The sequence below is a fragment of the Danio rerio genome, chromosome 21 (assembly GCF_052040795.2).
Source record: "Danio rerio strain M-AB ecotype USA chromosome 21, GRCz13ab, whole genome shotgun sequence".
Taxonomy (NCBI): domain Eukaryota; kingdom Metazoa; phylum Chordata; class Actinopteri; order Cypriniformes; family Danionidae; genus Danio; species Danio rerio.
In genome coordinates, this window is record NC_141041.1 from 31101284 (window position 1) to 31116288 (window position 15005).

The following is a 15005-nucleotide window of genomic DNA, read 5'->3' on the forward strand; positions in this document are numbered from 1 at the left end:
GGTCAGGGGTGGTCAACTTTTTCAGCAACGTTATTTTGTGCTTCAATTAATCAAATTAAATAACATTTATAGTAAAAATGCAAGGTATTTATAGCATTTTATAGTATATTTATAAGAATAGTTTATGTATTCTGACCTACAATATCCTGTGATTAGCTATTTTAGGGTTTACTGTAGGACAAACTATACAAACTATTCACCTAATTTTACTTTACTTTTAGGCTATATGTAGAAACAAACACCTATTTTAAAAGACAAGTGTTTTGTGAACACTTACCATGTCTGTCGGATTAATTGACGCGTTTATGCATTCACAATGGTAAAATCCATTATAAGGGTGGTCAATTGTATATTTATATAACCTATTATTTATTTAGTAATATTAGTATTTAAGATGCAGATCAGAGCGAACCATCTCTTACTATTAAGACTAGAGATGCCCAAACTAGGGCCCGCAGGCCAAAGTTGGCTCATGGTAACCTTTGATTTGACCCGACATCCCATCAGAGAGGGCAAAGGTTGGGCCGAATGCCTTTTTACAGAGATCTTCATGTCTAATTTAATTTTCTTTCTTTCATTGAGCAAAAAAGCAAACTGAAAATAAATGTTGTGCATAAATCAGATTTCTAAAAATGTAAATGCTGTCACTTGAAGATAGAGGACAACACACAAGACATTGATAAGCAAATCAATAAAAAGTTGTAAAAGAAATCAATAAAAATGTAAAAAGCAAATCAAACTTTTTATTTATTTTATTTCATATAATTTGAGTTTGCTTTTTATTGATTTGCTTATTATAATCAATAGAAATGTATATATGTCACTTAGAGTTATACAGTAACTTCAGCCTGCCACCCTGAATCAAGTTTGGGTTTTGGCCCTTCATAAGAAAAAGTTTGGGCACCTCTGATTTAGACAGAAGACTGACCCCCAGCCCCCACATACATGTTTTCAATTACTTCAGGGGGATCAAGCGTAATTACGGTTGGTCAATACCCCCCAAACCCCCTTGTAATTTGACCTGAGGACAAACATCCCATACACACTTCAGAATCATATTGATTGTTGGCCCTTATAGTGTTGGTGTATCTGCATACTGTACATTTGGACAAACTATTGGTAAATGCTGTTTTGTCGCGTACTATATGGCCACAGACTTTGTGCAATTTTGTCTTAAAGCCATGCTACTTTCCTATTTCATATTTATACAATAAGTTGTCTTTTCATACATTCAAAAAGTTAATTGAAAACCAAATGAAAATGGCCAACACTGACAACTAGAATTATGTGACTAGTAAATAAATGAAGAATAAAGGTTACAAATGTTCAAAAACATGGGATTACATTGTTATTATTATTATTATTAGCATTTGCTACCATATAAATATGCATTTATCATCTTAAAATTCTCGGTAATAATATACTCTTACCCTAAAAATAAAGCAACAAAAGCTTAAACTACTACTAAGTTTCCAAATGCTCTCAGAAGGAAAGGGTTTAGAAAGTAAATAGTTTTATTTGTATTGCATGCTCTTTAAATCAATTAAAGAACAAAAGCACTTTAAAAGTTTCTTTAAGATGAAACAAAAATAACTAAAACAGTACACTAAAAAGAATAATGTTCATAAACAGTTGAACACAAATCATCCAACGTCTGGTTTATTCATATAATAATATTAATAATTATCTTCTCCAGAGAAAGGCAACGAAACACAGACTCATTCCAGTGCAGCAGATTGGATCCAACCAGCAATTCTTAATTACACTACAATCCACCAATAATTACTTAATTGGCCCTTAATTAGTTTCTGATATATAACCCCTGCAGTAGAGGAAAAACAAACAAACAACAACAACAAAATAAACTAATTGTCTGGGCGTAGGGGTGCGGAGAGGTGATTCACCTCCGGTGCACCGAGGGTTCAAGTCAACAATTCTATTTCAGCTCAAATAAGACACTGTACTGTGATGTAAAATGAGGCAGAGTATACAGATTAGCTACCATATCACTGGCTAGACCAGAACCAATCAGAGCTTTCAGAATTACAGCTCTACTGAATGTGCCTAGCCATTTGGGTCGTGATTTTGTGTAGTACATTCAGAGCGTCAATTCAACCGCCAATCTCTGCTCATCACAGCTAACCTGGATATGAAAGTAAGATCAAGTAATGTGGTGGTTTACCATTGTTTGTGTTTTGGGATGAAAAAGGAATAAGAACCAGGGTATGGGGGGGTGGGGTAGTTTCCAAGACAGTAGCTGGCTTACGTTCATAGAAAAAAGAAAACCACTGGCAAACATTTCCAGTTTATCAACACCAACCTCTTGTCGCCGTCTGAATTGAGGACAATTGTGAGTTCCAAGAAAAACCACAACATTTGAACGAAATTGCCACAAATAAAGACAACAACACAAAGTTTTTCGAGGGGGGGAGCTGAGAAAGGAACAGAAAACCCAAACCAAGACAGAACACCTCCCCCAAAAAAGAAACCCCCTGAAAAATGTCTATATGCACAAATGTCCCCCATGAACCTGTCTTACATCTTTTCCCCCTTTACAGCCTTGAGACTCTTCATTGCTGCCGTCGACTCTTCTCACAGTGCCTCCTCATTCCCAAAACATGGGCTCAAAATATCTTCCGCAGAAGCCGTCGTCTTCCTCACAGTTTTAGCTCGTTCGCGATCTTCGAAGCGATGTTCTTGAAGGCGATGGAGGTCCCGGAGATCCTCTTAAAGCGCACCCCATTGAGGGAGAGGCGAGGTAGTTTGCACACCTCCATCTCCCACTGGACGAAGTCGTCATGCGCTGGGTTTCCCGACATGCAGAGGAGCATGAAGCGTTCGCGCAACTCATACTCGCAGCTGTTGGAGTCCAGGACCTTCCGGATCTCCTTCATCATTTCATTGGGCTCCATGGAGGAGGTGGTCTTCATGCTCCAGGTGAAACGGAGGGAGCGTGGCTTGGTGTCTTTGGAGGCCTGGGTGGAGGAGGGTGTGCTGGACGCTGGAGAAGAGGAGGAAAAGGAGTCCTTGTTTTCGTCGCTGGGGTGTCCCTGGGTACCTTTCTCCATCTTGTCTGCTGTGCTCAACATGGGTCTTCGGTGAGGGGAGAGAGGCACAAATATGAAAATTGAAAGGTGAACATGAGGAAGACTAAGAAAGCACACAAAAAGCTCCCAGCAAGCATTCTTTGGTTTTTAAAATAATCTAAAATCTAATAGACGTCTAAACATAGTCATCTTGGCTAAAACAAGGCTAAATTTGGGCAGTGAAAATCGAATAGACGTCCAAGAATAGTCCAAAACTAGACTAGTCATCAAATAAACGAAAATTAATAACTACACATATAAAGTCTGTCTAATTTGTTGACTAGTTTAGTTTTAAGCTATTCTAAGATATCTATTAGATTTTCACAGACAGCCCAAGTTTAGCTTTGTTTTAGCCAAGCTTTCTACGTGTAGGTGTCTATTAGACATGTATTCAACACAAAATAGTTTGCTGGGCTTGGTACATACAAGATTTTTTGCTTTGACATCTTAAATCAACGATGATTAAATGTTTTTATCATCAACACAAAACACCAATGTGGTGCCATGGTGGAAGACTACAATGCAGTCAAAGTAAAGGCATCTAATCAGACATCTGTAAGATGCTTGGGGAGGGGTTAAATATATCAATATGAAATAAAAATTTAACTGGGTTCAGAAGTAATTTATAATTTTTTTACAGACCTATAATCAAGAAATATGAAGTTATGGAATACTAGTTTGTAAAATTAACAAATGAAAACACTACTGTTCAAAAGTTTGCTGTCAGTAACATTTTTGCATGACCAAATCAGTGTCTACACGCGGGGTGCCCAAACTTAGTGCTGGAGGGCCGGTGTCCTGCATATTTTAGTTTCAACTCCAATTAAACACACCTGAACCAGCTAATCAAGCTCTTTTTAGGTTTACAAAAACTTCCTGACAGATGTGCTAAAGGAAGTTGGAGCTAAACAATACAGGACACCAGCCCTCCAGGGCTCCAAGTTTGGGCACCCCTGGTCTACACTAAAAGAAGTCCAGTCAAATGTGGTTTTCACTACCTATTGGTGGGGTAGAAAGTGGACAAGCTCAAAAATGTCTTTTATATGTATTTAGTGTCTCAATACAGATTTAAACAAAATGTAAATTATATTATTTCACATGGCAATATTAGTATTTTGTTTTAACACAGTGCATTAGTAAAATATTCTTAGTGCTATACTTTTTTCAAATTTTTTGTTTGTTCAGCCTTCTTCCAAAATGGGTTTATTTATGGGTTTATTTATATTCTACACACAATATACCATTATGAAAATATGCAAAAAAAAAAATTTGAAATTTTGCAAATTTATTAAAAATAAAACACCTAAAAAAATCACGTACATAAGTATTCACAGCCTTTGCTGTGAAGCTCTAAATTAAGCTCAGGTACATTCTGTTTCCACTGATCATTTTTGAGATGTTTCAGCAGCTTATTTGGAGTTCACCTGTGGCATACACCTGTCTATATAAGGTCCAAGAGTTGACAGTGCATGTCAAAGCACAAACCAAGCATGAAGACAAAGGAAATTCCTGTAGACCTCCGAGACAGGATTGTCTCGAGGCACAAGGCTGGTGAAGGTTACAGAAAAATGTCTGCTGCTCTGAAAGTTCCAATGAGCACATTGGTCTCCATCATCCATTATGGGAAGATGTTTGAAACCTCGAGGACTCTTCCTAGAGCTGGCCGGCCATCTTAGCTGAGTGATCGGCGGAGAAGGGCCTTAGTCAGGGAGGTGATCAATAACCCGATGATCACTCTGTCTGAGCTCCAGCATTCTTCTGCGGAGAGAGGAGAACCTTACAGATGAACGACCATCTGTGCAGCAATCCACCAATCAGACCTGTACGGTAGAGTGGCCAGACAGAAGCAACTCCCCCCCCCTGGAATTTGCCAAAAGGCATCTGAAGGACTCTCAGACCATAAAAAATACAATTTTCCGGTCTGATGAGAGTTAAATTGACCTCTTTGGAGAAAATCAGGCACCACTCATTACCAGTCTAATACCATCCCTACAGTGAAGAATGGTGGTGACAGCATCATGCTGTGGGGATGTTTTACAGCAGCAGGAACTGGAAGACTAAATAGAATGGAAGGAAAGATGAATGCAGCAAAGTACAGAGACATCCTGAATGAAAACCTGCTTCAGAGTGCTCTTGAGCTCAGACTGGGGCCAAGGTTCATCTTCCAGCAGAGGACATGGACCCAATGCACACCACTAAAATATCAATGGAGTGGCTTCACAACAACTCTGTAATTGCTCTTGAGTGGCCCAGGCAGAGCCCAGACCTAAATCCTATTGAACTTTTCTGGAGAAATCTGAAAATGGCTGTACACCGTCGCTTCCAATCCAACCGGATCGAGTTTGAGTTACTGCTAAGAGGAAAGGGCAAAAATTTCCAAAGACAGGTGTACCAAGCTTGTGGCATCATATTCAAAAAGACTTGAGGCTGTAATTGCTGCCAAAGGTGCATCAACAGAGTATAGAGCAAAGGCTGTGAATACTTCTGTACATGTGATTTTTTAGCTTTTTTATTTTTAAGAAATTTGCAACAATTTAAAAAAAAATGTTTTTTCACATTGTCAATATGAATCATTGTGTGTAGAATTTTGAGGAAATAAATGAATTTAATACACTTTGGAATAAGGCTGTAACATTAAAAAAAAGTGGAAAAAGTGAAGCGCTATGAATAGTTTCAGGTTGCACTGTAAATGCTGCCTTGTTAATCATAGCAAGCAACTCAATATTCTTATCTTACAGGCCCTTAACATTTGAGCAGTAGTGTACATTTGATTATCTTAGACTGCTCATACCCATTTTGTGCTTTAACAGAACAGGAATCATTCAATTTAAAAAAATCTCTCAGTAATTAAGTAATGATTAAGTGATTTGAGTAGTACACGTTTGGACAATTTTATTAGTTGTTGTCCTCACCTGCTGGCCTCATCTCGACCCTCTCCCTCATACGGACTCCTCAAAGAAAACCAACAAGTTTAGTCCCTCAATTCAAGTTATCTTAATATCTAAATATATCTGTCCTGTTCATGTAGATTAACTGTTTAATTATGTCTTAATCCCTTAATTCCATCAGTAGAATGGCAAAAAAAAAACTTTAGCATAAGCAAACTGCCTTCACCAACTTCTGGTCAAGTTTGCTTTACAATTCTGAACTTCAGGATCAACACACACTCACATTAGCCACTTTCTTATTTGGAATTAACAAATGAGCAGACAAGTGCTCTAGAAATATGTGGAAATCTGTTTATATCCAAGACAGACGTTTTATGTTCTAACATCACTATTAAAATGACCCCCAAAACAATATGTATTAAAAAAACTTAATAAAAGCTCATCATATAGTGTCTAAATCAAGGCTACCAACTGTCCTTATTCCTATTTGCTAAAATTAAAATCTTGTCTTTCAAAGATGAAGCCAAAAATGTGCTTCTGTTGCAGGCAGTTTAGAATTTTGCCAACTCGTGTGAATTTTGTGACAAGTGACTTGAATGGAGTGCGTGTTGACTGATGCAGTTGGACGGGGAGACCAGCCACCTCCAGCATGAGGACGAAGGGACAAAAGCAGCACGTCTGTTTTAGTGCAGCCATTTAGGAACAAGCAGTAGACCGTAAGAGGAGAAAAGCAGGAGTCACCCTTTAAAACCCTCACCATGAAAACACGACTGATGTCCTCAATTCACCCTACCAGCCTCTGCTTCAATCTGCCAACTGTGAACCTACCCGACCCATAGCAAAATCAACAGTTTTTTTGGGCGAGCGTTTAGTTCCCATCAACAGAATATAAACAGAAAGAATCGTTTGTCTGATATTTCTGTATGCTCTTAGATATGATTTTTGTCTTTTTTTTTGTCAAAATTGATTTTATTGATTCTATTAAACCTTTAACGATACTAAAGTGTCAAGAAACCACTTAAAAACTACACTAGTTTTAAACACTCAATTGAGCTACAGATCACACTGATTCTCTCATGCCATCTATAGGTACCAAAAACTAAAACAATCTCCAACTCTTAGGCTACAAACTCTTAAAAAAAATTACATTTTTCAAACGTGAACTTCAAACATTTCTCTGTCTCCACTAAAAGTGTATGCATGAATAATAAACTGTGTCATAATTTGTCTCCATACTTTTGTTAACGGTTTAAAGCTTTAAAGTTTTGGTGAAATGGACTTTAAGAGGAGAGAGTGAAATGTAGAAATTCATCATAAACATTTTCACCTGTGTTCCAAAGACGAACCAACATAATATGGGTTTGAAGTGGATAATTTTTTTGGTCCAACTGACCCTATTTGTTAGTTTAGAGTCATTTAATATGATTCATTCTGACTGATTCCTTAAAGAGCCCCTATTATGGGTTTTTGAAAATGACCTTCCATGCATTCAGCTGAGGTTTAAATCTGAAAGTGCACAGTTCACTGAAACTATTGATTCTTTAACGAAATAGTTTGAATCTTTTGCCTGAACACATTAACACAGTACATCACCAAATATCTAGTACCGAATCCGCTAAAACGTGAACGCGCCTTTCCCTTTAGTACACTACACAGACACTAGCGGAGCATGGGGGATCACGGTACTGATCATGATGTGAAGATGACGATCACTGACAGATTGAGATTCGGCTGCGGGGAATAAACAATTAAAGTTCATTTTTACAACAATACCACAGCAGAGCCAACCTAGTACTGTCTTTGTTTCTGTCGTTGTTGATACAATAACCTATGCTGCAACGCGGGATTTGCCAGCCATTTGCTATTGAAGGAGCAGCAGAGACTATGATGTATGGGACTTTGTAAGACTTTGGTCTTAGTCAGTAACTGTTACAGTTCATAGGGACCCCTTTCTTCTTCCTACAGATCATATAACATGTAAGTGTCATTAAAATTGTTGCCTCATTTTGTGTGGTTTGCAAAATTTTATTAAATAGTGTATTCTAACTTGTAATCGCTCCATACGTCTTGCAATCGCATATCTATAGTAGATTAGGCCTTGTAATGCATCTCAGGTTAAATCTGAATGGAACTGTTCACATATTGCGTCCAAAATCATGTTGAAAACGCGGCGCATGCTTCTTCCTTTACTGATTTAAATGCGTTTCTGAACTCGCGATCTTGTCGTTTGTCTTTGCTATGGCCACCATCAGCTGTTCCTACACACACGGCGCAGTCAATTTTCAAAATAGTTCAACATTTGCCACTGTATTACTGCTATTACTTGGGGTTAGCGTTAAGAGTACAGTAATATGCAGGTGTTGAACTGCATTGCTTAATTGCATTACTGCACTGGACTCTCACATACTCAGTGCTACTTCAAAGCCGTGGTGGGCATTTCTCTCAGTCTCGCCCTGAACCCAGTTGACCAACACAACACAATAGACTGGGTCATCGGAACAATCACAGCAGATTAGCCTCACGCAAAGAAGGGGTTTGGGAACAAATGAATCACTGAAAGAATCATATGGGAGTCGTTGGAATAATTAGGTAAAAATAAACGAATATTATGACAATGAAAGTGTTTTTTTGACCTTCCTTGCATATTGGCCGGTTGTTAAAAGCTCCTAAAACCAAAATATGACTTTTTAAAATGCAAAATAGAGGCTCTTTAAAAGGAAAAAGGAACCTGTTCAATAATCTTTTGCTCACAAATTATACCACACTTAACAAATTTTGTTGGTTGTGGACACATCAACAGAAATAGCTGTTACATGTCTATTTATAGCAGCACACCTCTTTGATCTATCAAATGTAGACTACTGTTTTTGGTACAGTAGATTTTTCTTTAGTATTTCACAGGACATGCACAATGGAACTTTACATCATTACAAAAACCTTGCTTTTAGAATTTAGGCATTAAAAAGATTCCCCATGAGTTTTTCAGTACTTAAACATTATTCTAATGTGATAATCTATGAAAAGTGGAGGTTTGGAGAATGTATCACGCTATTGTTTAACTGCATTGTAGGAATGTAGTCATGTTGCATGATGACAGCACAGACGAGGGCGCAGGAAGACCATTCAAAAGATCTGCAGCACAATGTACAAGACCGGACTCCATGAGTTCATATGAGAAAGAAGCAGGGATGTGATGCAATTGAGGGATGTGTTATTCACCGAGGGAGGAGGAGGAGGAAGAAGAGAGGGCTGGCGGAGGAGTGAGTCAGGCAATGTACGCAGAGCATTAGTACAGAACAATACCATGAAAAGATATGCATGTTCAACAAAAATATACATGTCGGTTCCAGACACAAGACACCACAGAAAGAATATAAAGCACAAGAGGAAAAAAAAGACACTGTCTTAAAAAAAAACACGCAATGATAGCGTTATTGCCTACCTTCTGGGAAATCTGAATGAGAGATTTCTAAAAAAAAAAGATTAGAAAAAATGGTGTTTCTTACAAATGCATGAACCATTTCAAAATCTCTCAAAAATAAGAATGTACTTCCTGTTGGGATGACAGGGATAGAGGTTAAAAACAGTACTTTTAGGGTGCTTTCACATCTGTGGTTCGGTTCATATGGTCCGAACTAAGGACAACAAATGATACATTGTAGCATTTTTATGCCATTTTTGGGTCCTTTTCACATCACACTAATTTCTTTGGTCCGAACTCCGAACCAGTTGAAAAGAACCAAAATGCTGTCATATGACAAAATTGACATCAATCATTGGTCAGATGTTATTGAACGCATTTCCTAAACTGCTTTTCGATTGGTCAGAATTAACGTGCGGGGAAATGCCAATGGAACTCCTGCAAGTAAACAAACCGGCAGACACAAAATGTGGCTATTTACTATGAAGGGAAAACTGCACTGGCTGATTGTATCCCTTGGTCATAGTATTCTATATAATTTCTATACATCACTTTAAACAAACTATACATTGAGAATGATGCAGAGCTTCAGCTGGAAAACAATGTTTTAATGCATTGCAAATGGCGAAAGAGCATCGCAAGTCACTTCAGGAGGAAGCCTGAATTAATTTAGCTAAACGGCGACATGGTTATCTTCTAAAAATATTACCAACGAGGTCTCCGATCAGGTAATGTTTTTCCCTCTCTTTCTCTCGGGTTAAAACTGTTGGTAAAGCGCAGTCAACAATTTTTTTTTTTCTCCACATCCTATAACGCACAGTGCATAAGACTACGGCAGCTGGATTAGACCAAAAATCACAGTACTTTTTGTGGTTAGGCCTGTTCTAGTTTGGATCATGCTCTTACCACATTTGAACCGCTTCAGGGTTCGTTTGAAAGTGTATCAAGACGTATGTTTTTTTTAGTGCACTTTTGGTGCGCACTCGAGTCTGCTGCATTCACACCTGCCTAAACTAACCGCACCAAGAGGGAAAACGAACTCTAGTGCGATTCAACCGAACTAAAAAAGGTAAGTGTGAAAACACCCTTAGAAACCTACGAAAGGTCCTCTTAAAAGGATTTTTGTTAGCTGTGGGGGCTGAAAAGCATTTGTAGTCAGATTAAGGAATTAAAAGTCTTTATGAGTTACACTTGGGATTGCTGAAGAATCTGTGAATTGTAAATGCATTGCATGAATGATGGATGTTAGATTAGGGTCCGGTTTGCAGGGTTCCCAAACTTCCTTTGTGATATTCAGATAGTTTTTTAAATGTATAGAAAAACTGCAATTTCTGTACAAAGGTAGTTAATTTCCATGTCTATCCTAGGCATGGAAATCAATCCCTAATATTTCTAGGTATTCCCTAACCATGGGAACCCTGGATTCAGAGTTAGTTATCAGTCACTTTGCATCTCTCACACTTAAAACCATCTCTGCTCCAGCAGCCCTCAGTTTCAGAGTTCATGATCTTAGCGAATATAAACAGTGCCAGTCCAAACCATGTCGTCCTGAAAGAGGGAGCACTGGTGAATGTGTGCATGTGTAAACCTCAACTAATAGCTCTCCTAAAAGTGTCGTCTTGTGGATGGATCGGAAACTCACCTGCGTACAAATTTAGAAGTAAACTTGCTGAAGATGCCCGTCCCGGGACGGCGCACCTGGCTGTTGCCATGAGAAAGGGAGGGAGAGGCGGAGGGGTCATTGTACGCTGACGCTTGCTGGTCACGAGTGGCTCTCTGCTGGCCTGCGTGGAAAGTGCTTCTGCTCGTCACCCCTCTGGAGAAGTTGGTACGGTCGGCCATTGAGGAAATGTTGATGTTTTGAGCCGAGGGCGACACCACTGGGGCTCTCTGGTTGGCTGTGCTGTTGTGGTTTTTTAAAATGTGAAAAGAGAGTTAGCTCATTTATTCAAGTTCAGTTAAGCTGCCATTAAAATGGCATAAGTAATATTAAAACATGCAGCTACAATAATCAAGCACCAAAGCATGAACAGGCCATTTCATTATGATCACAACTGTAGCTCTTGCTGCTAATGCGTTGTTGCTGGCAGATAAATTATCCTAGTGGACAAGGGCATTTAATTTGAGATTGATTTTCAAATGCGATGGAATAAAACCCAAGCATGCAGTAGCATGTGAAATCCAAGAATAATTCCACCATTCGCTGGTCCTGCATCATGCAAGACATGTGAATAGCTGCAGGCTCAAATCAGATAAGAACCACATTGTTTTTATTATATAAAAACACACACACATACAAAAGCATACATAACCAAATAGGTTGATGTTAATTGTAACATAGCAGTCAATGGTGAATGTGTAATCAATGGATTTGCTCTTGAGTGTTTTGAATTTCAGCAGTGAAAATTAAATCACACTGAACTGAACTTCAACTCTGAAAACTGGACTGACACAGTTTCAATTTACTAGAATGTCTATGTGAAGCTGCTTTGACACAATCTAAATTGTAAAAGCCCTATAGAAATAAACATGAATTGAACTGAATTTCTGCTTAACAATATTGTGCGACCAAACAGAATAGGTAAAATTACTTGTAGGAATAATCTCTACAACTCTTTGAAATAAGCATGTTTCAGTTTTTTTTTTTTATCATTTTTCAGCCAATGCAGGTTAATGGTTCTGCACATTTGTAGTAATCCAAGAACTCTAAAACTTCAATTAAACATCACAGTTCTATGTAATCTTTAACAAACTTGAAAATAAATGCTTTTCATAATATGCATTATATTGCTGTGATGACACTCAATGAAAATGTTACAATATCTATTACCAAAGAGATACCAGAGATACCCAAAGTTGGAAGCGAGAGGGAGAATAATTGGGGTGAATGCGTTTGACAGAAATCGTCATTTCAAATTTAACATAACCTTTTGTTTCTTTGTTTTATACAAAAAACTGAAATTAAATGATTTAATTAAATGTTGTAAATGAATCAGGACTTTTAAAATGTAAATACTCTCACTTGACAGATTGAGGATAATGCACAAGTTATCTATGAGCAAATCAAGGTAAAGGCAGGAGCAGCTCGAATACTGTCTTCAGCATTGAACCCCATTGTGTTATAAAGGGAATTGTTTGCGTTTTAACAGTAATAAGTTTATTAGAAAATGACACTGGTTTAGTTAATACAGAGTTTCTGCAGGTTACATCAAGTCAAATTTAAGACTTTAAGACACTATTAAGACCAATAAGAAGGAAATTTTAGACTTATACAGGGTTAAAAAAATTCTAATAGCCCAGTATTCTCATGAGGACATCGTGTAATAATTTTTATAGTTATTTTTTTCCCTGACTTCTGTGAGGAGTTTGCATGTTCTCCCTGCGTTCGCGTGGGTTTCCTCCGGGTGCTTCGGTTTCCCCCACAGTCCAAAGACATGCTGCAGGTGAATTGGGTAGGATAAATTGTCCGTAGTGTATGTGTGTATAAGGGTATGAGGGTTACAGGCCCAGATGACAGGCCGTCCGGTGTAAAAAAAAGAAAGAAAAAAAAAAAGTCTAAAATGGAGGACTTTTTACAAATAGCCGACCCCGCAACCATACGGGACTAAGGCCAAAGAAGAAAAAGAAGAACACAATATGTCAGTGTATTTAGGACTTTTTAAGGCCTAAAATTTAGGTTTTGAAATTTAAGACATTTGAAAACTTTAAAACCCAGACTTTAAGACCCAGCTTGTAATTTCATTCAAAGCAACATTTTCTGTTTTTTAATTTTATTTTATGGAATAAATTAGCAAATTCCCCTTGTCAAATTTATTGTAATACTGTTTGCTATATATTTGTCCCACAGCCCTCTTTGGCCCTTTAAGCTCCCCCTGATCTAGACAAACAGTTACATTTGATATATTTATTATTTATATTATAAACATAAAACTCTTTTTTTCAAATTTAATGTGCAATACCATTATTTGAAGTAATATCAATATCTCCTGTGTAACATTTCAGGAGTGACACCCACATTTAAATTCAGGAGTAACTCCCCAAAATTATCATGCCAAGTGTGTACAGAGCCTGAATCACTGCTGAATTTGCAATGAGAAGAGCGCTGTAATCACGGCAATGTCATGATCCTCCATTTAATACTATGAGGGACACATTTTAAGTGTCTTTGGACTTCAGCCATTCAGCTCAATGATTTAATAAAGATGGTGTCGGCAGGTTGCAATACCTTATGAGGCTTATTTATTCTATTTACATTTAAATTTTAGTTCATTATTGTCTGTTTTTACTAGCGAAATTTGCCAAGTCAGAGTCCAAAATAACACACATCACCCTTAACAGCTATAATGCAACAATATACATCAAAAACAAACAACAGAAACCTTATAAACTGAAGGAAATCTTCAGGGAGAGAGACAAAACCATTGTTAGCATGCACACAATCATCTGTGAAACAAGCTTTTAACGTTCCAGGGTGGCAAAAACATCTTTATGAAAGATACACGAGTGGTGAGACGGGTTTTAGAAGGTATTATTTGCCCTGTCTAGTCTTTCAGCATGAAAAGAAAGGGTAGAGAGAGTGAGGAACGGACCTAAAGACTGCCAAACGACAGAAAGCAACATCACACAAAACACATGCAGAAGTGAAGAGACAACAAACATAGAATTAAAGGTACAGTTCACCCAAAAATAGAAACTTGTTCACTATTTTTTTTCCAACCTAATCACAAAAGAAGATATTTAAAGAAGGTTGGAAATGGGGATCTAATGATTCAAATAGTATATATCTTTCCTATGGATGTAAATGACTACAAGTTCCCAACATTCTTTAAAATATCATAAAAGTTAGCACTTGAAGGTGAGGGAATGTCCTTATTGGGTAAAGTGTCCATTTAAACCATGCATGTGTATTATGGGTTAGAAAGGAATGGATTTGTCAGATACGTGATGGAGACGATGTGTTTTTATGGAGGGGAAAGTGGGACGGCGGTGTGAGACGGAGTGTTATTAGTGTGACGGACCACGAGTGAGAGAAAAGTAGGCAGGGTTGTTAAAAAATAAAAATAGGTTTGTATATTTTTCGGCCCTCCATCCAACAAATCTGGCACCTCTGTCTAAGCATCTGCCTAAAATACACATCAAATAGCTCATCTTTGGAAGTCGAATCCCCCAATCGGAAAAGTCTTGTTTCGACTGCCACTTGCCTGGGCCGATGTGCATGGAGGTCAGGGGGACTGGGGTGGGCGGATGTGGACAAGGACTTGTGGTGTCGGGTGCGGGATGAGGCGGCAAGGACTGCAGCCGCTGAGGCAGTGGAGGCACGGGACCCTGGAGTGTGCAGGCTGGGGGGGAAAAGATGAATAACAACCCCCACGCATGGACACCCCCACGTACAGAGTGGAGGGAAGTGTGGGTGAGGTGTAAAGCAGACAGGTTAGAGTCAGCAATGATGGAGGGATGCTTGAGAAAGTGATGGAAGAGCACAAAAAGCACGCACACACACACAGCAGGAGATAAAAATACAACTCTGCATTTCGATAATGCAAGTTTGGGTTCTATTTATAAAAGATCAAAGCTTGTCAAAGTGGGATTAATCTTGCATTATCGCTGGAA

At 38.2% G+C, this 15005-nt stretch overlaps 1 protein-coding gene across 50 annotated transcripts in view; it reads right to left on the reverse strand.

Moving 5' to 3' along the window:
* Nucleotides 1-1496: 1496 nt before the first annotated feature.
* The window catches only part of mark2a (MAP/microtubule affinity-regulating kinase 2a), a 60630-nt gene continuing 47121 nt past the window's right edge, over nt 1497-15005 (reverse strand). For 5 of the 50 annotated variants that reach the window (XM_087301440.1, XM_087301431.1, XM_087301438.1 and 2 more), the window contains exons 15-19: nt 14597-14734; nt 11038-11298; nt 9417-9443; nt 5999-6034; nt 1497-3093 (exon numbers count right to left, since the gene is read on the reverse strand). In XM_087301440.1, the coding sequence (XP_087157566.1) occupies nt 2658-3093; nt 5999-6034; nt 9417-9443; nt 11038-11298; nt 14597-14734 (898 nt within the window). In that variant the 3' untranslated portion in view covers nt 1497-2657. Of the gene's footprint in view, nt 3094-5998; nt 6038-9416; nt 9444-11037; nt 11299-14596; nt 14735-15005 lie in introns of all 50 variants that reach the window. The other 45 variants (XM_087301437.1, XM_087301429.1, XM_087301436.1 and 42 more) reach the window with 11 other exon arrangements.